Source organism: Sander vitreus, chromosome 7 (genome assembly GCF_031162955.1).
Source record: "Sander vitreus isolate 19-12246 chromosome 7, sanVit1, whole genome shotgun sequence".
Taxonomy (NCBI): Eukaryota; Metazoa; Chordata; class Actinopteri; order Perciformes; family Percidae; genus Sander; species Sander vitreus.
In genome coordinates this window covers 8894885-8921800 of record NC_135861.1, presented here as the reverse complement: position 1 = coordinate 8921800, position 26916 = coordinate 8894885, and the positions used below count along the sequence as shown (strand labels likewise).

The window sequence follows — 26916 nt, the reverse complement described above, 5'->3', positions numbered from 1 at the left end:
GAAACAGAGAGGTAAAGGGCTGCAGTCAAAACAACAAGCCACAACAACTGAAAAGTGGAGCCTTGTGTTGATTTTCCTGGCTAGAATTACAGTAAGATGGTGGGAGGGTTTGTACACTATCATGTCTGAGTGTTTCTGGCTTTCCACAGGGCAGGAGCTGTTTCTGTGAAGTGACGCAACTTGATGTAAGATGACGGTGATGGATATATTTTCCATTTGGGCTTTGATTACAGTAAACAAGTCTACCAATATTGGAAGAAAAACCTGTATTTAAATGTAAATCAAAAGGTGCTCTTTACAACACAAAGCAACAGTAAAATGACCTTAGTTATCATTATTCAAGTGATGAATAGATTATTTATTGTCACAATAAACATTTATTTCTCGCAGAGTCAAACAGCACCAGATGTCAAAAGCTCTTTAGATCCCAGCTGTTTACATATAGTGCATCACAGTTCCTCTTTCATGTTATAAACTTAGCTGTTCGTGTCCTCTCTGAGCTCTTCTTCACATCTGTTCCCACACACAAGAAGTTCAGCATGAGGAGGGAATGGTGTCTTTGTCTCTGGAGATCCACCGATGGAGATCCCTGGTGACGACAGCGACATGATGATCCTCGTCTTCTGCTGAGCCTTAGAGTGCTTTACGTCATCCGCAGCTTTCAAATGATGATGCAAAGTACATTTGCTCAGCTGGAGTTCGACCCGAGACCTGGGGTTCTTATTCCTTACACTCCGCTTGCTGCTGCTTTGTAAATATGAAGGTCCCTGCAATGACGGAGAGCTTTGATGGAGAGGTGAGGCGGCGGTGGAGGTGGTGGGGCACTGGCCAGACTTTGAACTACCCCTTCCTTCAACGCTCGCTGACACATTGACATTATCAGGGGTTGATGTGTGCACAATTTGGCCCTCTGTCCCTGACTTACATCTTCTGAGTTCAGTCTGTTTGGTGCCTTTTTGGTTCAATTCACCATTTGTGTTGCTCTTGCTGCAGGCCAGCACTGAATCAGGAGGGAAAACTCCGTTGTAAAGCAGTACAAAGTCCCTCTGACTGGTCAAAGGAAGAATCTTCTGCTTGAGACGACACTTGTTGAAGATCTCCAGAGATAAATCTACAGCATGAAGTAGTGACAGCAGATAAAAACATGTTGGGTGGTATCACACATCAGCCTGTTGAGCAAACTAGTCAGTCAGTTGTCTTTTAAATAACTCGAAAACTATTCATCTGATACAGTTCACACTTGGCTAGTGTTCAGAATAATGAACTGAAACTCTTTTTAATGAGCACGGGCGGATAGCCTACAGGAACAGCGACGTCAAGCCACTAAGCCTGTTTGGAAATGAATAGCTCTGCTGAAGTGTTAAATTTGTTACGATAATAATGACGAGACAAGATGGCACCGCCGTCATTAAACGCTGACTGTAGACACCTGTGTTTTTCATCAGATAATGATACGATATAACAAATAAAATCCTATGTAAGGCTGGATATTGTTCAAATTTTCGATACCAATACCGAAATGGTTCCTAAACGATACCTATACTTTTTCCGATACCAAATTTATAAAAGTTTTCAACTCTTACTACGTGAGCCCTTTCTCTGTGCGTAACATAGAGTTTTTCCTGCCTGCCTCTGCAACATGTAACGTTAGGCAGCCAATCACCAGCATTATTGGAAAGCATGCTGCATGTTTATTGGCTCACTGACGCTGATGAGATTTACTCCTTAGGTATTGAAATTGGGTATTGAATGACGGGGCATTTTTCAATAATCGATACTTTAGAGCAGGGGTGTCAAACTCATTTTAGTTCATGGGCCACATACCCCTCGTCCCACCATCAGGTAAATGAAGTAGTACAATGTTTTCTTGTGCAGTAGAAGTACACAGTAAGTCAGTAGTATACAGTTGGGTTGCATATTAAGTGCTGTGAGGGTCTTCTGTAAGCTATTTCGGGGTACAATGGTTCTGGAGAATGCTGCAAGCAGCAATACAGGAGGCCAAGCAATCTGCCAGTTCCAAACAGGCACGTTTTAAACGGCACTGCACTAGTGTTTCATAAAGGGAACTATGATTCAGTGAAATTATGTGACAACATTTTTTTTGAGCATGGTGTTAACTTTCCACTTTAAACATCGACTGAACCTGAAAAAGAAAAAGGAATGAACAGCTGTGATAATGTGAGCTCACCCAGTGCTTCCACAACAGTCCTGGGTATCACCTCCTTCAGCACTTCACAGTTGGTATGAAGAGCTGGATTACAGTTCATCTCCAACAGCCACACCTTAGGAGCACACAACGACATGGTTAGTCCAAAAACATGCACATTAACACACAAACACTGACTGATACACTCAGATACTAAGCGACGTCTCACCCACCTTGAAGTCCTCGTCAACCATGAAGTCGCAGCCAATCAAGTCAAAGAAGCCCAGTCGGCAGTCAAACTTGGATTTGACTGCTAAGAAACACTGTGTCAGGATCTGCTGCATGTGCTTCTGATGCATGGAAAGGAAAAACAACCTGTTGGTCAAATTAGGCTTCTGAGTGATACACAATATAGTACATCCTCCAGCAGCCATTTTGAATGTCTGCAGCTCTTAACAACTCTATTTGAGAATGCGTGGTTGCATTTTTTCGATGATTTATTTGTCTGCTCTTTTTAAATGACTTGATCATTACTTTAGTCATGACTGGCTTTGTGTTGAAACAATTTAGCGGCATTAATTGATTTTTGGGGGCAGCAGGACAACATTGACTTTCTGTCTGCTGTTTAGTGCTGGGCAAGTAGCGTAAAGTAGGTTTATCGGAGCGTTTTAGCTGAAAATATAGCCACCGGCTGCTGGAAATGAGGCTGATGAGAGACAAATATGTCGGGCGGAAAAAACAAAACAAGATGTAAAAAGCTAAAGCTTGTTTTATATTTCTTAAAAACAATCCCAACCGTCCTGGGCAGTGCTGAGCCTCGATAGCGGAGATAGCGAGAGGGACATCCGCCACGTGAGAGACACGCTGGATGTCAGGCTTTATCCAAGCAATGTACTACATCTGTTGAGCCAGACTAGGACCAGACCATGTTTCAAGATTAGCCCAGAAAGAACAAACCAAACAATGGCTCTCGAGAAGGCCACCGTAGGTTCCACTAGACGCTTGGAAAGGGAGGGGTGAGGCATATTCAGTTGGTTGTAATCTGCAACCTCACCGCTAGATGCCTCTAAATCCTACACACTGGTCCTTTAAGGAAATACTAAACTACACCGTAGCAGTGTCAGTGCAGGAATATAAGTTATATTATCACTGTGAAGAAGTTAGGATTGGACTTCTATTACGTTTGGGGCATTGCAAGATAGATTTTAAAAGAATATTTTAAAAAAATCAAAGAAGTAGAGACCAAAATGTCTTTTAGTCCCTGATTCGATTTAAGCACTTAATCATACACTTCCCTTAATGCAACCTGCTAGTGACTTAACAGCAGTGTGTAATGCAGGCTTTCTGTTAAGAATGCATAGTCTTGAAGCACAAACCAAAATACCCAGTTGATGTCCCTGAGTAATTTTCTCCAACTTGACAAAGCTCTTCCAGAGTCACAGACATGACTTGGCTGTTTTTTACAGGCTGTGTAATACTGCCATGAGTAGTAAATTAACTTTGACATGAAGAGTGTCCCTTTTAAAGAATTTACCATTAATAATACTCAAAACCATGATGTCTATAATGGTTCTGCGATTATGGTATTTTTTCAAATAATTCTAACTGCATACATTTTTCATTTCTACACAGAGTGGTTTTAATAAGAGATTTAGTTATTTCTTTAAGTGTGTACAGTATGACAGTTCTCAGTTGGACTCGTATATAGAGTTATATTTAATAACATTTGGACATTGTATTTTTGTCTTTACTTTAGATACAGTATTTTAAAAATATTTATGTAAACTGGTGGCAGGCATGCACAGCTGTCTTTAATTTTTAATGTTAGGTGGGGTCCTTTTACATGCCCTTAAGGGTTTTTTTCATACCACCATTTTCTTATGTTATTGTATATTTCTTTTTTTCTTTTTCTTTTTATATGCACAAATAAAGAACTAAAGAAAATATTTGTGATAAAATAGCAGATTTCTGTTAAACCAAACACATTTTGTTTTGTTGTATACACTGCAATGTGTGTCACTATCACACACTGAAGGTTTGAGGTTTCTCTCTAACAGGTGCAACCTGAAAAAGATAAAAATGTGTACATTGTGGCGTTTGTTGTACTAGAAGGCACTATGGATAAAAACAATCACCAAACAGCACATGTGATATTTCATTTTAGAATAACATGATGTATCCTCAAACCGGAATGAGGTCACCCAAGCCTAAACGCAATGTCAATTAGCTGCAAGCGCCAACAACCATCATTATAATGGTAATTGGTCCCAGAGAGCAACAACACACAGCAGCACTCACTGCAAAGGCGCCCAGCACCCAGTCCCTGGGCAGGCCCTTGGCAACCCGAAATCTGTCGTTGACGTAGTTGTTGAAGCTCTCCATGGACCACACAGTGTCCTCCTTTAGCTGGCTGTACAGAGGGTTCTTCTTCTGCATATACTGGAGACAGACAGCAGGGGGACCAGAGACACATGGAGCAGTCAGCATTAGCAGAGAAACAGTTAGTGATACACAGCTAATGCTTGATCTATTCAACCTCTCTGGAAGTAATGCAAATGTCTCTCCAGTATTATCATGAATGGTTTTGCCCTTTTTAATTTGTGTTAATTGGGAGTTTACGTGATAAACATTTGACCTTAGACAGCTTAAACAGTTAACATGAAATATTCTCCAGTGAAAGTCAAATCCAGAGTATAAAAATCTGTAATGAGCTGGTGAATGAATGCCTTTAAACTCCAAAACTTAACAGTGATTTCAGTCCAGTTCCCAGTTCTTCTTTTTAATTAATGCAGGCATATTGGTAATTGACAGCGTTTGTTGATTGTTCAGTTTTTCAGTGCAGATAATTATCGCCCAGCAGCTGCAAAGAAGGGGGTATCTTCCTAAGTTTGATTTGAAAGATATATACTTGATTTGTATAACTCAGACTGCTGGAGCCTTATATTAGCTTCATACACATGTTGCAGTACATTTATAGTATACATGTCAGTATATTTTTCCACAGCTTTCACATTGAACACTCATTCGAAAGTGATCTTTTTAAGGCCATGTATGAGTGATAACAACAAGCAAAATAGGGTAAATGACTACTGTTTTAAGACGGACTTAAAAGTTGTGAACCTTTAAACTTTGATCTGCCAGTTAACCCTTGATATTTGGGCAGTCTGTATGTTATTGAGGTGTACCTGATTGGTCAGGTGGGCAGAGAGGTTGTTGGAGCTGGGGTCATAAAGGTCGCAGGTCAGTCGCACATAACCGTGGCGAAAGAAGACCATGTAAGGTGAAGTGCAAGCAATTAGAAGGTAAGAGCGCACATCAAACTTTTTCCCTCTCAGGAGCAGCGGACTCTGGATGTAACTGAGGGAAAAAAATGTCAGTTTACATTTATTAATTTGTCAACAACATGATTTTGCCTTTTTGGAGACACAAAATGTGTCATAATGTTGATTTTAACAACCCAGTTGTTAGGTATGTTCACTCACTGTTGGACAATGCGAGCCTGAGGCTGGTGGCGGTGCATCTTCTTGGCCTGACGGTCCTCCGTGTGCTGCAGCTTCAGTCTGAAGGCAGCTACGTCCTCCTGGTTCTTCAGCAGAAAGATCCCTCTGCCCTGGTTCAGACCCGTGGGCTTACAGATCCACATGTGACTCTCATTGTTGCTCACACCTGGTAACAGTCATAAACTTACTGTACATCAGGTAAATCAACAAGCGTATGACATATAAAGATAGATCTATCCTGTTCTATATTGTTTCTTTTGTTGCTTTCAGACCTACAGTATGTTAAAGCATACTTTCTGTTGTTATTCTGTTATATTGTCTTCTTTGTTCTATGAATGCCAATGACTGCTGTGTCTAAAATCACTCCATATTTGCTCTTAAGTACACCATGTACTTGCCGCCATTTTATTTGAGTTTTGACATCTAAAAAGTGAAAAAGATTGTGTCCTAAAAATCCCACAAGGCAGTTCTTCACCTTTGCTAGATGTGTATAGTACATTAACGTTATACCGTAGTGGAAAGTAGCTACGTATGTTTACTCAAGAATTATTATTACATTATTATTATTAATTGTATTTTCTGCTACTTTATACTACTCCACTACATTTTGGAGAGAAACATTGTACTTTTTACTCCACTTATATGATGGCTAGTTACTTTGAATGTGAACATTTAGATTATATAAATAGATCAGCCCATAAAATATGATGCATTAAACTACCCAACAGTGTACAGTATAAAGTAGTTAAAAGTAGCTTCAACTCAAGCACCTACAACATTAAAATGCTGCTTACATGTTGATGCATCAGTAATAATAATCAAACAATGTAATGTAGCACTCTGACCGAGGTTATTCTACTGTATAATAGGTACTTTTACTTTTGCAGCTATACTTTCGAGTGTAGGATTGTACATGGGGTTTTCTTACTTTGAGGTGTTGCAACTTTAACTAAGTCTTAATAATTATTCTCCTATTAGTGTTCTGATCTGTTCTTTGCTCTTGTCTTCTTTTCCACGAATTCATCTGTCACCCAGAGATTTAACCAGCTGTCTGTGTCTCTCTCCTGTTTACTTAGTGATAACCATGTTTGTCATAACGCGCACACCACTTATCATGATGCTGTGTGTCTGTATTACTACAAACAATACAGAAACCATGGGATTGTTTCATCTCCAGTTCTTAAAATTAATGCTTTTTTAGGTGTAATATTAAAAGTATTTTATTTGTGTCAGCCCTGTCCTGTGCTGCAGCCGCTCTACATCCAGATCCCATTGAGCGTTTCTCCGTGTGTTTGTGTCTTAGACCTGCCCTCTGACTCATCTCTATGGCGACAGCATGTTCCCCTGGTGATTTAATCAGGGCCTTATGGGAGGTGAAGTGCATTATTTTCCAACGTCCTCAACCTCTTGATTAAACAATCACTAAGGCAACTGTTGTCTTAACACTGCCAAGCACAAACTAGTGTATTTCTTTTCATTATTGGATGTATGACAGGTCAAGTTGGATTGATCTTATTTTAAACTGGAGTCTTAATGTCTAAATAAACACAAATCCAGTTGAACCAGTGTCGTGTTGTTGCATGTAGTACTACTGTACTATAGGTTAATGTAGGTGTTTGGGGATTTTACCCTCCTGCTGGGCAAAGAAAGCCTCCCTCTCTTCCCTCACATCCATGCGGAAGGTAGTAGGAATAAACTCTTCCATTTTCAGCCTCCTGTGAAGAACAACACAACAAGGATGAAGCCCTAATGAATGTCTGTCTTCTCAGCTGTTTCAACTTGCCTATTTTATATACTGAAAATCAAAACTGCCTGGGAAAGTTACTTTAGATCTCATTATGTTTAAATAACATGTCATGGAGAATCATTACTGTTTTTTTTTTTTTTTTTTTAAATGAATCATACTCTAAATTACTGGTGACCACTTCACATGTCAGGATGATTATGTCAGATTAAGTCAGCCAGAAGGATTTTCTGTGGCAACTGTTCCTGTTATTATCCAAAGTTTGTAAAGGGTAGTTCAGAGATGAGGTCGTACATGTGGAATTACGTAACTTTCCGACAGCCATGTTTTCCTATTAATGTATTTCACTACAGTATAAGAACTTGCTTGAGTTTAATAATCTATTAGAGGGATCGTCCTGTTTGTTTGAAATTTTACATTGCCATTGAGTGGTCAAACATGTATATCAAGTCCGAGACATACAGTAACAATGTTCACTATAATGGATTGACTCAAGTTTTACATCTCTAAAATAAATTTTCCAAATGAATGGAAGCCAACGGCTTCTAGGAAGTAATGTCCCAGAAGTAATGTAAAGGAACGAATTCCGCAAGTCGAATATAATTCAACTAGTAAAAAAATCAATACTATTCGAATGCTGAAATTATTATTCAAATGTGATTTTGTCACAAACTCCCCCTTGGCCTACCCGCATGTGAAAACAAAACACTTCTGTCATGTCACGTCTGATGAACAATAAGTAAGCGGGAGTGAGAAACACAAGGCATTGTGAGGTCGTAAGGTTGGAGTGACAGGCTGCACCTGTAAATCGGAAGAAAGATAGGAAATAGTTTTAATATGACTTTAAAATCAACATCCACCGAGCCAAAATGCTTATGTTATTATTAGTTAGCTTGTTCTTGTTTCCTAACTGCGTCACGAGTTATCGGAGCTTATGGGAGCTTCATGGAGACAGCTAAAGTTTATGTTAGCTGTCAGAGTTAGCTTCGACTTCATATATTACCTTCTAATATCTGTATTCTCAGTAACGTGACAATCTGAAAGAAACAGGTTACTTATAAATCATAAAAATAGTAGTGACAGCACCGTTTGGCTTAGTTATCAATGTCGTTAGCATCGTGGTTAACACTATTGTTACTTATTTTATGACAAATCGTTTCGGCTGTGCTTTCTAACATGATGTTGTTGTGCTAACCGAGCACCGTTAGCCTTTACAACAGAGCCGCTTCATTACACTTGTTAGATAATGTTCCATTACAGAGTTCTCTGTTGATTTGTGTTTGTCGCTGCTATTTAACACACATAAATACACGTACAGTATTACATGTAATTTTAGCTGATGCTTTTATCCAAAGCGACTTACGCCTCTGGAGCAACTAGTGGTTAAGTGTCTTGCTCAGGGACACATTGGTTGATGTATCGCAGTGGGAATTGAACCCAGGTCTCCCAAGTGGTTTGTCTGAACTTTGTACAACTTATTCCGTAAAAGGAATTCTTTGATATTCAAGACTTATTTCTCTTTCACGTGTTGATCAAAAGAATCGGGTTTGTAAAACGTTTTTTACTGTATTCATTTACCATCAATAATTAACCACTGAAAAAGTTTATATAACTGACACACATCATGCTCAGTACAAGGCTTGTGAGATAGGAGGCCTGCTTTCTGATGATGCCTTTTGGCTGTGTTTATTAAATAGTGTCGCAGTCTGATATGTCTTTCAATCAGTATATGCAGAGCTGGGCCTCTATGAGCCTTCATGATGGCACCAAATTGTTAGGTTTGAGACACAAAAATACATACATTGGTAAAGGAAAAAGCTGCTATATCTGTCTGCTTTTAAAACACACTACCTCAATCCTCGACCGTGGTGGACTTTGCTGCTGACTCGCTCATATTCCCGCAGACTGCTGAGAAGGCCGATCTTAGTGGTGAGCACCTTGTTGTTGGGAATCTGGTACACCAACTGTTCACCTGGGAAAAACACATGATTTAAGTTTTCTTTGTGTGAATGGAAGGCAATACACCTTTTTCCTACTAAAAGCAAGAACAGAAATGAAACATTTATATTTTGAAATACATATTTCCAATTTTCCAATTTTCTATGTCATTTCCCTACGACAGGTAACATTGTTATATGTTTGTACAGTTTATAGTAAGATACAGCATTCAGATTATGTCTCGTAAATGAATATAGTCTTGGACCTGCTCTGAAGTTACAGTAGTTGGCTGGTGATTTGGTCTCACACCACTTGAGTTTGAAATCCTCCCTCTGCTTATTGTAAATCCTCTTCCATCCTCTGCTCTCACAGTAACCGCTCACTCTAAAGGAAAAGTCCCAAAGGAAATCAATCACACTTCTGCTTTAATCACACACAAAATCCAGAGGTCAGGGGTCACATGTAATCCCTAATAAGGGGCCCATAACAAAATATACAGCAGGAGAATAATCTTTTCTGCTAGCATGAAAGCAAATCTTTCCTTAGAAGTCATCACATTTCTTAAGCTTTTTATTTTAATATTAAATAATTTTTATTTAAGATACCCCTCATGTCCTTTATTTCATATTTCTCTACTTACATTTCAGCCCCATTAGCTCCTCCAAAGAAGTAGAAAGGCCCAGGCCCCCGGGGCTCCTCTACCTGCCGCTGCCTGTTCCTGTCTGGCCAGGAGCAGGTCGACAAGCCCCTGGGGACGGACTTTTGGAGGAATCGCTCCACCAGGCCCGCACCTGCTAATTTTAGGTACACAAACACACAGAAATCATACATGCACACTGTCACTCATTCTCAAACAAACACGTAAGCTTTGTCACGTGCATGTAAATTGTGTTGATTAACTGTATTTTGTTATGCTGCAATAAAGGATCAACATACTGGAAAAAAAATAACAAATTACTTCACATTTGACATCCCACTTTCCCCTCCACACACCTGACCCTCTATCCCAGCTTTCCTGCTTGACAGTCATGTGGGGAAACCTCTCTCTCTTTTTCTGTGTCTCCTCCCTTTGGACCTGCTCCAGTCCACCTTCTGATGTCACTTCCCGCATGCCACTATGGTCAGGTGATGAAGACTGTTCTCCTGGCTCCTCCTGCCTCAGTTTTCCTACAGGCTGGTTGTCCCCACAGGGAACTTCCTTCTTCACCGCTTCTGCCCCTTGTTGCTCCTCTGCCTGGCCTTCACTGTAGGGCTCCACCCACAACTCAGATGACATGACCTTGTGCTGGTGCAGATCGCTGGTGATGACTAAAACTGTTCCAACATGGGAGGACAGGTGGACCCTTTTCTGCTGTGCAGTGACACTGTAGTCAGAAATAGAGACCAGGAATGAGATGTTTTTTTTTATTTTTTTATTGTGAGTCAGAGCCCTGAAGATTTGGTGGAGTATGAGAGGAAAAGAAGAAGAGAAACAGATTGCCCTTCATTAATAGTACTGTACTGTACTGTATGTCCGGTACGGTCACATGATATTATTTTCATTAGCCAGGCTAACGTCGTGGCTCTAGGGTTGGCTATGTCAGTCTGTTGGTTGGTCGGTCCACCACTTTGGTTCCAACAAAGAAGTATCTCAACAACTATTGGATGGGTTGAAATGCCATGAAATGTTTTACAGGCATTCATGGTGCCCACAGGATGAATCCTAATGACTTTGGTGATCCCATGACTTTCCTCTGTTGTCATCACAGGCTGTAGTTTTCACTTATCCTACTACATGTAATTGGTGAAACTGTCTCAACAGCTTTGGTTCAGACATTCATGACACTATATTCTGACTAGACTGTAAATTGACATGGATATTGATGGTCATGGTAGTCAGAGGATTATTCCTAATGATTTTGGTAAACCCCTGATCTTTTGTCTAACCCCACCAGTTCAAACTTTGCACTTGACCATCACTTTGGTCCATAGATATTTAGCTATAGTTCTCAGAATGGTGGTCCCTTTCCTCTAGCAACACCATCAGACTCGAATGTCAAACTCTCACAATCTAAATGTCTATCTGCTATGAAATTTGCATCTTCATGGTCACATTGTAATTTAATGACCCAATTACCTTTCGTCTGACGCCACCATTAGAAACATTTCATCTTCTAAGGGTTAAGACTTTTAGCCTTGTTTTTGTCTGTATAGTTGAAAATGCAATATCACATTTGGCAAACCTGACAAAATAAAAAGTGTAAATAAAATGTGCTATCTCAAAATAAATGTGGTGTTTTGTATTAGAAGACAGGAGCTGACCTTATTGTAGTTACAGTTAGAAGCAAAAGGGGTTACCTGCAACTCCTCAGACACAAGGAAAGCCAGACTCCATGAAAACCTACTCAGCCTGTTCCTCTGCCATGTGCGCTCAAACCTTGTAGTCCAACGGCAAGACCCAGACACACAACAAACACTGAAGGTAGTTGGCAGTTAACCCAACTGAAATCAGACGTAGTCTTTTAAAGTGCAAGTAAGCAAAACCACAAGACAAATGTAAACAATCACCGGTTACTCTGGTAATGGGACCCTTAGCAACAGTTGCCGCTTGTATACTGAATCTTACAACAGCAGCTCAAGACAAACTAACTACTCAAGATTATGTATCCCACACCTACCCCACCTCTAAGTTTAGCTTCATTCAATATTAACTGCGTGTAAGCCTCTGTTGTGTGAACCCTAGGTAACACGAGAGCAGTGTCAATCAAAATGGATTTGCCAGTTTTCCAGGGTATTATATCCTGACACCAAAGGTAAAATATTGTTTACAGTCTCAGTGAGATACAAAGTATTTATTCTGTTAGTTTATTTTTTTATTCATTTAAAATTGTATTCATTTTATACTGGTTGACTGTTTCTTAAGCTGCCCCATATCTACAGTAAGCTCCATTTTACACACTAAAAACCAAATCCTAAACGGTTAATTATCCACGCTAACTAGAAAAGTTATGTTCTTTTTTTTAGATTCTGTGAGTCTAGTGTAGTAGTGGATACAATAATGAATTATTAGTACCAAATATCAAGATGATTTCCACATTCAAACCTTTTAGATACTGAATAACTTGAGCTGTAAGTTAACCTGAGCACTTGATTAAACCTAAATCCTCCAGACATTATTTTATTGTGAACATCAACCTAGTCCAACATTAATTAATCCATCTGAATCAACATTGTAAATGGTTTTATTACAGACATTATCATGAAGCATATTGTCTAGAGCCAAATGCAGTGGCAGGTATGCAGTTGGGCAACATAGTATTTGTCTGCTCGCATGGCAAATCACCTTTCTATCTCAGTGATTTGACTCAGGAGGAAACACCCAGGCCCAGCCACGGTTGGCAATTATGCTTAATCTCCTCTCTTCCTCCCCACAGTCTGATAATTGATAAGGGTGGGTGCCTCTTAGACCCGGGATCCATGCAACCATATAATTACACATAAAGTAGAGTAACCACCAGGACTGATGCGTACACCTAACACCTGTAGATTGAGCATGCATTCACACCTAGCAGAGCGTATTTAAAGTATTTTAAAGAGAACTGAACTGAGCCACTAAATGAAATGAGTTTCCATGTTTCATATCAAAGAAATGCAAACTGTCCTTATCATCACACCTCATAATACATGTATGTGTTGTTACACATTTCAAGCAAGATTCAATTTACAAGATGGATGCAATAGTCACCAGACATTCACATCAGTTCAGTCATTTACACACACTGCAAAAGAGAGAACTGCTTGGCAATGATGCGAGTCCAGCCACAGCGCCCCAGTTATTAGAAGCGGACCTCCCATATTCCTGTTTAACAGAGCTTTGTGTGGAGCCAGTGTCAGCCACACCTTGATAAAGAGCTGCCATCTGATAGACACACTTTGCAAAGTGCTGCGTAGGTGGACAAAGAGAACAGGCTTGTTTTACAGCCCTGTTGCCTCATGGTTCACCATCTGCCAAGAGGCTGTGTGCATGTGTGTGTATATGAGAATGTATGCTTGTGTATTTTGTGTGGCTAATCTGTATGTTCCCTTTTTGTATTGCATACTTCATGATTAAGAACTTTACTATTTTTATTTGACCTCTGTATGTCAGTCGAACAGTGTGGGCCAAAGTGTGACACTTTTTTACCTTACCTTACCTTAACTTAACTTTAGTTTTTTTTTTTTTTTCTGCAGGTGGTGCTCCTCTCATTATGTGTTTATCCATGGCAGCTACCACTGTTCATACTAACAAGCCAGTTATTCTCCTATTTACTCCAAACAAACCAGAAATAGACAACATCACTACATCACTCTTCCAACTTCCCAAAAAAAAACTGCATTGACCCAAACAGAGTAATGTGTTCTATCAGAGAAACAAAATATATACTGAGTTATATGTGTGTGTGTGTGTGTGTGTGTGTGTGTGTGTGTGTGTGTGTGTGTGTGTGTGTGTGTGTGTGTGTGTGTGTGTGTGTCTCAGGGCGGTTACACCATAAAGTGTGTGTCTTTGGAGACTCGCCTATTCCCATGTCATTCCAACTGCCTCCTGTACCAGGACATGCTCAGCAATTACAGGGATGCAGCCTACAGCAATGGTGTCCCTACACAACCCATTATTTGGAGGGATTCTCCTTGTCAAGGTGTTACAGTGGAAGTAATGGAGTTAAGTTTCGATGTAAAGAAAGGCTCGTCTCAATAGGGTCTTTCTCTCTCCTGCTGTTTCCTTACAGAGTGACACCAGGAAAGCAGAGGGGGCAGTAGTAGTGAGGGGCGACATTTTGTTCCCAGGGTCCTTAGTCGCTCATTCCCACTGCTAACAAATGCAAGATGGAGACACAAAGAAATCAAATTTCACCAAGACTGACTTTATCATGGGAAATGTACAAGTCATACACAAATTTCTGTCCCCAGATAAACGGTTGTTTCGAGACAGATATGTAAAAAACAAAAATAAAAATGAAATACATGTGGTGTTTTATTTTTTATTGCCTTTATACGTCTGTTAGTCAGGTGTATATGCTTATTACTCCATAATGAGGTGTCTGTTTTGCTTGAATACGTCCACAGGCTTCAAATCTGACTGCTGTTGTGGGTTTACAGTTGTGACATTTTTAGATTCAGTTTTGCAGTGATTAGTCATCACAAAATTGCTATCAAGTAGCTTAACATTGGGAGAAGATGTGGTTTATGTGGTACTGTACACATAATGTAAACATCACTGATATGGCTCTTAAATAAAGATGTCATGTACTCCATGCAGCTTTGGTATTTCACACTATCATCATAAGGTGATGAAGGTGGAGAAATGCTGCCACAGTCCCACCCAGCTGAGCCTCTGTGGTCACTCCAAATGCAGAGAAAACATGTATGTGATTCGTACTGATAGCAACCTCCTGGATTAACGTATTCCAGTATGTTGGTTACACCCTCTAAAGTTATGAAAAAACACACAAGGAATACCATTTGATTTTGAAGTGGAAAATGACACACATATAGCAGACTTTGGCAAGAACAAGACAGAACAGAGAGAGTTGGTGAAGGAAGAGATGCTCCAAGCCTTGAAATACACCAACTAATCAATCAACATATTAGTACAGCATTGGGAAGGAAGGCAGTATTACTGACACAAATAGTTAGGTATTTAAACTACTGGATGTCTTCGGTCAGTGTTTATCTGGCAGGATATTTATATAGGTCTCAGTTAATAGGATATGAGCACCAGTAATATATCACGGTGCCCCGATTTAAAAATAAATAAAAATAGGGAAACTTGTAATAACCCACAAATTTCTGAATTTTCATTTTTATCATCGTCCATGATGCATAAGGAAAATCATTAATTCATCCATGCATTTTTTCTCTGTCAGTGGCAGGCTTTGACATTTCTGTGCTTTGATTTCTGAGTTTAACAGAGTACCTGAGGGGAGTCTATTCAACTACTGTTGAAATTTACCAGCAGTTTAAAGAAATGGCAGCCAACTCTGCAGAAATACCTGTTCAAAATTAGGTCAGGAGGTTATTAGAAATATACTGGCAACAGTGCTAATGCATCAAATGTTCCTGGGTTTGTACATTAGCTAAGATTCAGTATCTCAGCATGCCAGTCTTCATGTCTAATAACAACACAAAGCTAACACACCAAGTTTACCAAAAAAGGCTTAAATAAAAAACATGTTTGACAGAACAAGTCTAATCAAGTGGTTGTTTTGCATGACTGCTAGCTAAAGCTTAAGTAAAGCAACTATTAGCTTAAGTAGCCTATTACATGTTACAGGGTTACCTTGATGAGTTTCAACCCAAATCCTTTCTCTTGATTAGGAGGAGCACATTTGAAAATATAACATAAAACTTACCAACAGCAAACAACTAACAGTCATTACTCTTCATGTGGTTTGAAAGGATCAGTTGAAAAACAAAAATCCCTGTATTAGCTCTGCTAGCAAACTAGCCGCAACTAAACAAGCTAACATTAGCCAGTAAATAGCAAAGAAACACACACTGCATTGATCGTTAAAGTTTTTCTTTTAAATACTTAAATACATATATATTTTTAGTTAGAGTTAAACCACATACAAGCAGCCACAGTTCTAACATTACAGTAACACTGAGGAAATGCAACAAACAGGCTGAGCTGCTGCTAACGTTAATGTTAAGCTCAAATCCAGCCCGACAGTTTCACCATAACGTTAGCTAGATGTGTTAACACCACACCTCATGGAACTACCACATAATTCACTCATAAACTTACCCATAATATCAAGCATTGGCTGCAGGTGGCAAAAGTATTACTTTTCTGTCCTGTCTAAACTGCTCCTGTTGTTTTTCTTGCTGATAGGCGCAGGTTGGACTGTTGCTTATTGGCTGTTCTTGGCAGAGGGAGTGTGGTTATGTGCGAGATTTCCTATAGAATTATTCCACAAGAAACGGCAAGTGCCTCAGGGTATGGTTTCTGTAACCTGAGGATATGTTTGTATATGAGCTGCTGCATTATTTGTTGTGGTCATGGTTGGCAAAATAAGCTGGTGTAGCTAGCTGCTAATTGTTGCTACTAAGCAACTTTCATTGTTTTTTCGAATGACACCGCAAGTCACAGAATTTTTCCTGCACCTGTACCCAACTTGGGTTAGACGTGAACACTACTTTGTTTTTCATGCCTTACCAAGAGCACAAATGTAGCAATTGTGAAACTGTTGTTGCTATGTTCAATGTTGTGTTAGCATGCTAACATAGCTCATTTTCCCTTTTGACAAGTAAACGTAGGTAAACACATCCAGTTTCAATGTTAAGGGAGCAACTTTTGGCAGGAAAGCATGCGGTGAAATGTGATAATTACATCTCTTTTTTTTAATCGAAACATTTTCCGACCAGATACGGCAAAAGTTTAATCTATCAACTAGCTCTGATACCTTCTTCGTTGCTCTGCTTGGTTTTAGCGCTATCCTATTGCGTGCAGAGAGAATTTGAAAGACAACTGTTTATCCCGCCCCTCGGATTGAGCCCTGCCAATGGTGAGTTCCCAAACCCAACATCTTGATGTGGGTCTGGCTTGTCAGGCTACCACATCAGACCACTTTTTCTAAGAATAGGGGTAGTGGGTGGAGACTTTAAGTTGACCACTGTTCAGGAGCCACGTGTACGAGAGTAGGCCTTTTCTTTTGCATTGAAAGCAATAAAGAAGTTCAGGGTATCCCCCAGAACAGTTGTTAGGTATGGTAGCAAAAGTCTTTTTTTGACAAAGGCCCGTCTGGGGCCAGTCACAGAATGATGGCAGCATTAATGTAGAGCCAAATAGTTTCTGTGATAATAGAATCATGGACGGAATTGCTAAATTGAGAATTTAAAAAAGCTATAAGACCGATTTCATAGGGCTCTGCATTAAGCCAATGCTAAACGCTAACTGGAGATTTGAAAATATGACTACATCTAAGTTTCCAACCAAGCCGCCCCACTGTAACTAGTTTAAAAAACGTCTTAAAAATACATTCACATTTTGCCCAGTGGCTTAGGTCTGGTGGGGGGGCAACTTAGTTCCGGTGGCCACCAGGCTTGCAATACACTGGGGGAAACCCTGAAGTGGATTAATTTAATGATAATCTTTCTGAATGTATCTGAAGATTGCCAAATAGATTCTGATCTTCAAGACTTACATTTCTAATACTGTACGTGTGCTGTGTCTTCACAATGAGGCTTTCTTGTTCCAAGCAGTGAAGTGATTAAGTATTTTGGCAGAACTGGGGTTTCTTGTTTATATGTAATACATACAATTGTTTAATAAAAGTGTTGCAGCATGTACTGTAAGTATAATACAGGGCACAGATTGCAGTAGATACTCCTACCTTTGTCCTTGACTAAAGCATTGGTCCGGGGGCTGCACTGTGGATACCCACCGGGTCATAAATAGTCAGAATGAGGAGATATCAGTGGAAAGCAAATCTCACAGGCATGAATAAAATCTAACTTAAATGTGGCAATGCTTCTGCTGTAACCTATAATCAGTTCCACTCATTTATGCCTGACTGTTAAAGGAGTTCCTTGTATGAGTGTGTGACAGATCCTCAGAATGACTGTACATCAGCAGGTATGTCACAGCCGTTTAGCCTCTGTTGTGCCTCTGTTTTCCCAGTATTAAGCTCAGCTAAGTGAATCTAGCCTTCTCATCCACAGCCGGTAGTAGTGCAGGAATCTGGTCTGACTGCACCAAGCATGCACAGACCAGCGCAGGAATGTAATTCAGTAGCGTGATGTCACCAAGGGGGAAGTAAATAATTACAGTTTTTTTTTTTACTGACACATTTTTAACTTTTGTTAAAACTCCATGACATATATCAAGTGTTAGTATTAAAGCTATAGTGCATAGTTTCTGTCTCCCCATGAGGAATTCTAAGTAATGACAACAATTCTGTCGGTGCATCCACATGATACAAGCCTTCCATGAACGCGCTTCACCCCACCCCTCCTCCAGGGAACACATCGCTAAGGGGAACACGGAGGATTAAAAAAACATGATGAACTAATCATGAAGAAGTAATTATCTTTACTTGAGTTTCTGCACGTGAAAGTCACCAGACGACACCAATTTCTAAACATAGCCATACTGAGAAATACAGAGAGAGTTTTGTGGAGTTGATACTCTTAATTGGCTTTGTATCAACTCATTTGGCAATCGCTTGAATGTAACAGATGTTCATTATCATAAAAAAGTGACATACTAAAGCTTTAACACTACTGAATAATGTAGTATTTTATTTATTTACTTTTTTTTATCACAGATTATATAAATTCATACATTTTAGAATTTAGAAAAATAATGATGTCTCTGTTCTATTTAAATGTCCCAGTAAGCCATGCTAGTGTGACATTGAGCCAGCATGAACAATACCAGGGCCCTGAAACTAAATTAAGCCTTCATTAATGTTATTATCAAATGTGTGTTTTTCCAAAACATCTTCTGTCAAAATATCTTCTGTAGAAAAAGGCCTTTAAAGCACTAACACACCTGTCTACATCAGCAATATATTACTGACCTAAGAGCAATATGAAAAAAACTATAAACATGCTTATTATGATGTATTATTTAAACACAGATACTCATGAAAGTATATTATAGAGGCCTACACACAGAATTATTTGGCAAAGTTATGTTTCTCTGCATCACGGTTGCTCGTAAATAGAAGCCGTTGTGTGTCTTTTGCTCACAGTCCCATGAAAGGTGACTCTGCTGTGAGATTGGTTGGCTTTTGTCTTCCTCTCAGGATTTGGATCTTTATTTGTATAAGCTGTTACAGGAAGCCATTTTAATCACCCATGAATCACAGAAATCCTGCTAATTTAAAGACAATTTTAAACTTGCATAGAGAAAAAAGACTGTTCCAGCTAAAGGTAAATATATTTAACTTTACATTTCATACATACATCTTAGGCCCATTTTTCTCAACACAGCTTACAATGTGTAGAGTTGGTTTTGTTTAATGATTGATGGCCTGCTAGCATGAAACAGTGCTAATAAGCTAACTTTAAGATAGCTAAAAAACAGATTTGGGGATTTTATTTACTGAACATGTTTCCTATAAAGTGCTTGACAAATAAATTTAAAAAAAGAGCACACAGAAATTGGGATATAATATTTCTGGGACTGACAAACTCTTTCTTTGTGAAAAAGCATGAATGTTAGCCCCCCCAGCACGGGAGATCAATTAAGGCTGTAGCCTGTTATGTTAAACGGCTAAATGGATTTGTGTTTGTGTTCAAACTGATAAAATCAGAGCAGCGTTTAACCAGTCAACTGAACCCTTGAGGCCTAATTAAACACCATGCCATTGGCTCTGTGTGTGTGTGTGTGTGTGTGTGTGTGTGTGTGTGTGTGTGTGTGTGTGTGTGTGTGTGTGTGTGTGTGTGTGGCTCAGATAAGGAGAGAACAGTGCTAAAAAAAAAAACAAATAAAATAAACCTTCCCCTGTAAATCTGCAAATGTAACCAGCGACCATATAGACAATGCGTATGGATTTCAGTAAGCTAAAAGCAGCCTACTGTAAGTGGCCCAGGACCCGGCAGTGAAAACGAGCCTTGTGCTACTCGGTTTATCAAGCTAGCCAACTGTGTACTGCCATAGACTGGGACACAATGAGGGCTTAGCTGATGGGGGGACCTCATGGGTAAATTGAGGCATTTAAAAAGAAGCTGTGTTCAGCAGTAATCTGATCCACACCTGACTGGGGCTCTGCATTCCGGTCTGACTGAGGGAAGAGTTCACAATGATCAGAGAAACTGCTACAAAGAGCCAGCACAAAGGAGATCGGAATAAATGTTTAAAAAAAAATTAAAAAATAAAACCTAATTCTGAAAGTGTTTAGAAAGAGAAAATGAACAAGAGAGACATTTCAAATTTCATCCCATTTTATTGAATCTTTTCTTTTACATTTTATAAAATCATATACACAGTACATACACATTATGTACAGAGTGTTTCAAAGATAGTTTTTGTTAGACGTCTTTTGATAGAAGTTTCAAAAACTGTGTGCATTGTTCTACTGTACCTGGAGAAAAGCCAAGTCCCCAGAAGGAATTCAGTTATTGCTGTGAAAGAACGAAAGCAGATCTTTCAACAGATAAAAGTCACAACGTTTTTCTATAATACATTTTTTTTACACGGCATTTACATCAACATTCCTGATAGAAACTAATTTACGGCGCAGCATTCAAGAAAGCCTATTGTAAGTAGAACGGTCTTATCCTGGACTGCTGCTCAGTAGAGAAACTTTGACTCAAGTCACGTGGAAGAAACCCAGAGAAATCAATCAATCTTCCAGTGCAAGGATCATAGTTCCATAGTCATCATCACTCAGCCCCATCTGCCACTGCTATAAATATATTGATGTGCTTCCCTGTACTGCTCTTTGTCAATACACTGCATGTCAGATGCACGAGAGTGAGAGAGAGGGAAGTAAGAGAGCAGAAGGTAATGCCATTTAATGGACGGCATTACCAGACAGTATTAGACACCAATAATTACATCTAACCATGTCTGGTAAGACGCCTATCAACAGGCTGGAAAGATGACCTCTGAGCTTTCACCTGTGCAAAAGAGGAAGAAGAGAGATGGAGGGAACAGAGCAGTGCAGAAGAAACAGGTTGAAATGAGCAGTTCCTCTTTTGTTGCGACTGCAGATTCTATACACGCTACACATTCACTTATTTGTACATTTTAATTGGCCAAGCATGCAGAGCAAGAATAAAGCCACAAGTGAACACACCAAGGCATGAAGCAAAGTACAGTAGGCTTGGTAAATTCTTTCCATTCCAGTTTTCTACATTAATACACAAATATGCAATGGCAACACAAAGAAAAGGGACAACTGGAGGGGGGGGGGAAGCTATTTCATGTTTCTGTGGCTTCAATAATAGAGCTGGGTGGCTAAATAAAGGTGCGGCTCAATATTTGCGGGGTATTTCTCCCTCCTTAAACAAACACTAGGTCTTTGCTCACTCCATGTCTATTATTTGCTTGTTTCTAAGGTCTGTTTGAAGGCTTTACCTATTCATTTTAGTCCAGACATGGATAAAAATTGTTTGTCTTCAGTTCAGTAATATTTAATTTCCACTGTTTCAAATCAGAGCCGCAAGAAATCTGTGTAAGTTTTACATTCTAGCATACCTAACACACTACCTAAAGTAATTTGTTGTTGTAGAGACTCCATTTTGTGTCTACTTAAAGCACTTTTGTGGCGAAAAGCTGGGAGGCCACCACGTCTGTAGCTCAGGTTTTTTTACCAGTAAAGCACTCTCAGGTGAGCTCATGTGTCAGTTTCAGGATGTGCCACGCAGGTAAGGCTAGTCAGACCAACCCGCCACACAACACAAAGACCCATGCTGTTTAGGGGAGGGAACAGGGAAATAAGGCCCTGCAGGACCGGTGGAACCATCAACCAACTGCTATTCTTTATCTTGGGTGGGGTGGGGTTGCTATAAAAGTTTTTTTTAAACAGGGAAGTAAGTAAAGAATTTAAAAAAACAGGACCGTTTACTGCATAAAAGATCTGCTCTTTCTCGTTTCTACTTAAATAATCTCAAACTGTTTTCAAAATAAAAGTTTCAGTCATAAATATTCATGTATTTTTATACCAACTATGTCCTGTCTGTCAACACTGTGACCTTTTTTTGCTACCCCAGAATACAGAGCCAATCCTGCTTATAAGGTTTACCATTCAATGGCAACATCTAAAGATTCTTACAGATTTCAACAGTCATTCACTTATTTCACTTTTTTTTTTATTAAACATTTGAGCACCGGAGACCACAGAGTCACCCAGGAAACATCGTTACCAGACAGTGTTAGAACAACAGTTGTACAATCCAGCACTGTAAGGTAAGATGGATCCTGAGAGCCATTTTTACTGCTGCTGCTGCTGCTGCTGCTGCTCAAGTATTTGAGCTGATCCAGGGCCCTGGCCAGGAACATGTTGCTGTTATCATTACTAAAGCGGTTTGTCTGGTTGCAGATGACTATCATCATCATTACCAGGCAGTATTAGAGAAAGTGATGATATCCAATGCTGCCTCGTAAGATGGAGATAATCATCCAAACATCTCATTACTAAACTGATGGAACAGGTTGGGATAACTTTGGTTGTAGAACATAATGTGTGAGTGACAGTTATTAAATGTTAATGAATGAATTACATCTACTGAAGCAGATTTGGGAGTGAGTAGTAAACCTAACCATAAATACCTTTGAAAGAAAGGGGAACTCAACCTTAAATGATTAGGGTATATGTGTACGTAAGAGTGAAATAAGTGAGTATTCCGACACAGCCTAAAATATCGAGTGAGGTTACGTAGTTTTATGGTGGCAAAGTTGTGAAATTAAACTAAGCCATGTATAGCCTAAAAATAGCATCGTAAATAGGTGTCGGGAAGTCTATATTTGGAGACCACCTCTCTATAATATAATTGCTGAGCCCTTGTTGTGGTTTTCAGCTTAAACTCGCTGTCACAGTAGACTGGGCCACAGTAGTTGTTAATGATTGCCCAAACCTGTTACGACTAGTTTAAATCTATGGCACGGCAAAGTTGGGAGGCCTGCTTTTCACACAATGCATGGCAGTTACTAATTTTAAACGCCGCACGTCGTGCACCTTCACTTAAAATTGTCACCAAGTCAAAAGCACATCAGCCTCGGGGAGCTGTTTCTGTTCAACATCATATCCCGCCAGAAGAGTAATTGTGTTTTTACGTTGCAACATACTGTTCTGTCTCTCTAATAAAACAGTGTTGTCAAGTCTGTTTCAACAGATGTTTTATGGAATGGAAGAAAGGAAAAGCCAATTTTTCTTTTTCTTTTCTGTTTTCCGTTGGTGGACCTCTTAGGCCGTTGTCTTTGTGTTTGCTGAATGATGAAAGGCTGATGGAATGCTGCTCAGTTCGACCGGAGCCGACGCTGTGTATGCAGAAGGTCACTGAAACAGCCCTCGTTTGCTGAATAATGTGGATCATTCACAGGTACACCGCTTGAAATTCTCACACCCCATACTACTGACATTTTAGTCTCTACATTAAACATTAAATAAATATCTTATTATCTAGTTATTCTAAAAAGTCACTGTACTTTATATTTTGTCACATTAGATATACAATATACTTCACAAAATGACGTGTAGGTTAACTATGGAAAGTTCCCCTTTTCTTTCAACAAAGATTTGATTGTTCAAAGCATTTAGAATCAGTCCTCTTTTTTACAAAGTGACTACATTTCTCTCGGAACAAAAGCCCAAATAAAGAGATGAGACATTACTGTGTTCATTAAGAAAGAACAGGTTTCCAGTCATCCTGCAAGCAATTCAAAAGTAGAGCACACGAGAGAGAGAAATAGAGAGAGAGAGCGAGAGAGAGAGAGAGAGAGAGGGGGAGGGAGAGGGAAAGAAAAGTGAGTATAAGGGAGGGAAAAGTTCAGGGAAAGAAGGTGAAGGAAAATGGAGAATGCACCTGTAACCTTACCGTCATGAAAGGTACCCCCAAGGAAAGAATGTAACAAAACCAAAGTAAAGTGAGTACGTTTGGAGGGAGGGGGCTGAAAAAAAGAAAGAGAAAAAAGATCTTGAATTTCCACCCCGCTGCCTGAGAACGCTTCGTCTTCCTCCCGGTCAGTCAGGCCCCATGAAATGAGAAAGCCAAGCAGACCTGCTCTCCCAGATTCTATTTAGTTAATCATCAGCATTATAAACCAGTGCTGCAGGCCCTCTGAGGAAGAAAAGAGGGAGAGAGAGAGAAAGAAAGAGTGAAAAAAAAGATTAGCCCAGAAAATTCTAGAAACAAGCTGTGAAAATAACAGTACCTGAACAAAGTAGAGCATGTTACCTTTCGAAATATCTAACCAACCCCTACGTCCAACAAACTTGGTCTCAATTTGTCCTCCATTTGTCCAAATACTTCTTCTTCTGTTGCGTCATGGTTAAAAACGGCCGAACCTTTCCCATTGTTGTACATGGTGCTCGTGCAGTGTGGGAGTCTTAACCGTTTACGGCTGCCCACGTTTGTTGCCTGTTGGAAGTGAGGCGTGATCAGGTAACTCTGCCCTCTGTGCTGGAATGTGACTCCACTGTGAAGTCAACAACCTGATAGGTAAACTGGCCTGGCCCTTAATCAATAGTTGCTGTCTTTGTGAGAAAACAATGGCAGGGAAACCCAAAACCATATTTAACTCCGGACCTTATCTTAATGGCACCTAATTGGGCCTTGAGACAACTGAGGGGCAGCGTGGTAACCAGGATATTTAGGCCATGATACTGCTTATCATCCATGTGCCACTGCAGTACTTCTAAATGTATACTTAGTGATTTACATTAGTCGATGTTAGAGCTAGTAGCTCCTCCTCCTTGCTCAGTGTCCTTTCTGTTTTGAATATTTCAACATATTCAACTAATTTGATTATTGAAAGGGATTTGGACATTTACTTTCCTTCTTAATGCCTTTTACATATTTTAATTCAAACTACCTATCCACCCCTCCTCATCACAGGTTCCTTTTGCATTCTATCAAAAACAGTAGAAAAGTAAAATCTGTCAGAAATGAATAATTAAATGTTATTATCTCCCTGGAGGCACAAAATGTAACATTATGTCTTTTGAAGTTGATTCAGTGTTGCCAAAAAGAGGAAATTATTGTTTTAAATGGTAAACTGTAAGAAGGAAACATGAAACAGGATCTTGAATCATATTATTATCATCATGGCTTCTTAATTAAAAGGGTCAACAACATCCTTTAAATGTTAGCATAGCATTGCCTTTTTAAAATGGCCCTGGCCCATAATGCAGTGTCATTCACCCTTTTAGCTGAATCAAACCGCAGCTTTAACTTAACCTCTCACCCCACACGGTGATAAGGCCTACACTCTCTTTTCATTTCAAACCTGTGACTCAAACACGAACAAACAACATCAAAATCAGTCCACCATTTCGTCTGGTCTCCCAATCATTAAAACTGGCTTTCTGTTGAAATTCTACTCTGCACTTCCCGCCCTGCTGCCATACGTTGGCAGAGGGACTAGCGCTCATGTGACTTGCAGCTATTCAGGTGTATGAAAGAAATGAACAAATGTTGCTCTTTCCACCAATCACAATCTTCCACCTCGCTCTGCAGTCGCCGCTGTACAGTATATGGTCGACATTTTCCCTCCATTTTCCCTTCTCCTTCCCAGACTGCAACAGTCCTTGTCTGCTCAAAAAGACCTTAAGAGCAGCCTAGAAGACTTAATAATGTATACCTTCTATCTCGTGGAAATGATCTGCTCTGATAAGTCCAATGCTGCTGTCTGTCTGAACTTAACCCAACCTCAGAGGCAGGGAAAACGGATGAGCAGACATTTTACGTCCGATACACATCCACTTCAAAACAGACTCTTTTTTTTCATTTCAAAAGCGCATGACATACGCATTATTCTATCAAATCAAATCTACTAAGAAGTCAACAGTAGAAACAAAAACTGTAGAGAATATCTCCAAAGATTAACCGACAGTTAGTGGAAAAACGTTGCCTAATGAGTTCTGAATTAACACTTAACAATAATGTTGGTTAAACTTATCAGGTATTACTATTTGATTATTAATAGGTAAAGCAGTTTCATACCATGGATGTCTCCTTGTGAAGCAGATTTTAAAGCTCTAAAAGAAGGAATCAGCCTCCGTCCTCATTTTCTTTGACAAGTCTGGCAGTTTGCCTTTACCTGCCCCAACTGGTCTATCCAGTTTAGGAATGAGCGTTGGCTTCTATTGTTTCCTCTTCTTTCTCCCCGGTTAAAAGGAGCTGGAATTCGATACACATTATTTTCGTTTCCCATCGAAACTAGCTAGACCCTCCTATATCAGCACACAATCGCAGAGGGCTATATACGCTGACCTAATTTTCTGATCTTAGTCGATGAAGAAATGTCCGTAAAGTTTGAACTCTGTTGCCGCTGAGCAACAGGTTATGACGACCGCTCGAGTCTTAAAGATGGAGAATGAAGACAAAGAAGGGAACACATTAGTGCATTTACCCAGTCGTTTCCCAGGTGTGGTCATCGAGCCAGAAACCCAAGACAAGAGGCATCATTGTATAAGAGCTCTTGACGCCCCGTTGGCTAGTCTTCCTCTTTCCTGCTCCTGCTGAAGGACAGTCGACCTCTGGAGTGGCGGGTACGAAGAAAAAAAAGCCGTCCCTTTTCAGGTAGATGCAACCGTAGAGTCAGAGGAAGAGCCAAACCCCGGAACAAAACCAACCAGTTTGAAGCGCGTCAGCTCTCTTCCTGCTGCTCAAGCAGTACTTGTTTTTTTCCAGGTGCTGTCGTCTGCGGTGTTAGGCGGTTAAGCTTCTCAAGAAGACAGAGGCTGAATTTGTAAAGGGCTTGGTTTACATGTAGTCTGAACCCCCCTCCTCCCCTTTCCCCCACAGGTGTAATTTTCAGGTCGCAGCCAATCTCCTTAGCCTCTTGCGCCCACAGGTGTGTCCCCCGCGTCTTTAGCCAATGGTGGTTCAGACAACCCCCCCCCCCCACAACCCCTCCTACCCTCTGACTCCCACCTCACCGGTTTGCTCACCTCCGC

At 40.0% G+C, this 26916-nt stretch overlaps 1 protein-coding gene and 1 long non-coding RNA gene across 4 annotated transcripts; both read right to left on the bottom strand.

The window, feature by feature from the left end:
- Positions 1 to 251: 251 nt before the first annotated feature.
- ttll10 (tubulin tyrosine ligase-like family, member 10) lies at positions 252 to 26723 on the bottom strand. 3 transcript variants are annotated; one of them, XM_078254480.1, is made up of 12 exons: positions 26370 to 26723; positions 10322 to 10692; positions 9969 to 10122; positions 9594 to 9712; positions 9242 to 9362; positions 7276 to 7361; positions 5629 to 5812; positions 5332 to 5503; positions 4445 to 4585; positions 2380 to 2496; positions 2189 to 2282; positions 252 to 1111 (listed from the first exon to the last, which is right to left on the bottom strand). In XM_078254480.1, the coding sequence occupies exons 1-12, from the start codon at positions 26423 to 26425 to the stop codon at positions 477 to 479; spliced, it is 2250 nt and encodes a 749-aa protein (XP_078110606.1). In that variant the 5' UTR covers positions 26426 to 26723; the 3' UTR covers positions 252 to 476. The 3 variants fall into 3 exon arrangements, with proteins under 3 accessions (XP_078110606.1, XP_078110607.1, XP_078110608.1); XM_078254481.1 differs by having other exon boundaries at positions 9969 to 10119; XM_078254482.1 differs by lacking the exon at positions 26370 to 26723 and adding an exon at positions 11666 to 13215.
- Positions 20219 to 26361, bottom strand: LOC144520622 (uncharacterized). The gene is made up of 4 exons (XR_013502237.1): positions 25961 to 26361; positions 24194 to 24376; positions 23834 to 24076; positions 20219 to 20416 (listed from the first exon to the last, which is right to left on the bottom strand). It is a non-coding gene; the product is annotated as an uncharacterized LOC144520622 (long non-coding RNA).
- Positions 26724 to 26916: the final 193 nt, after the last annotated feature.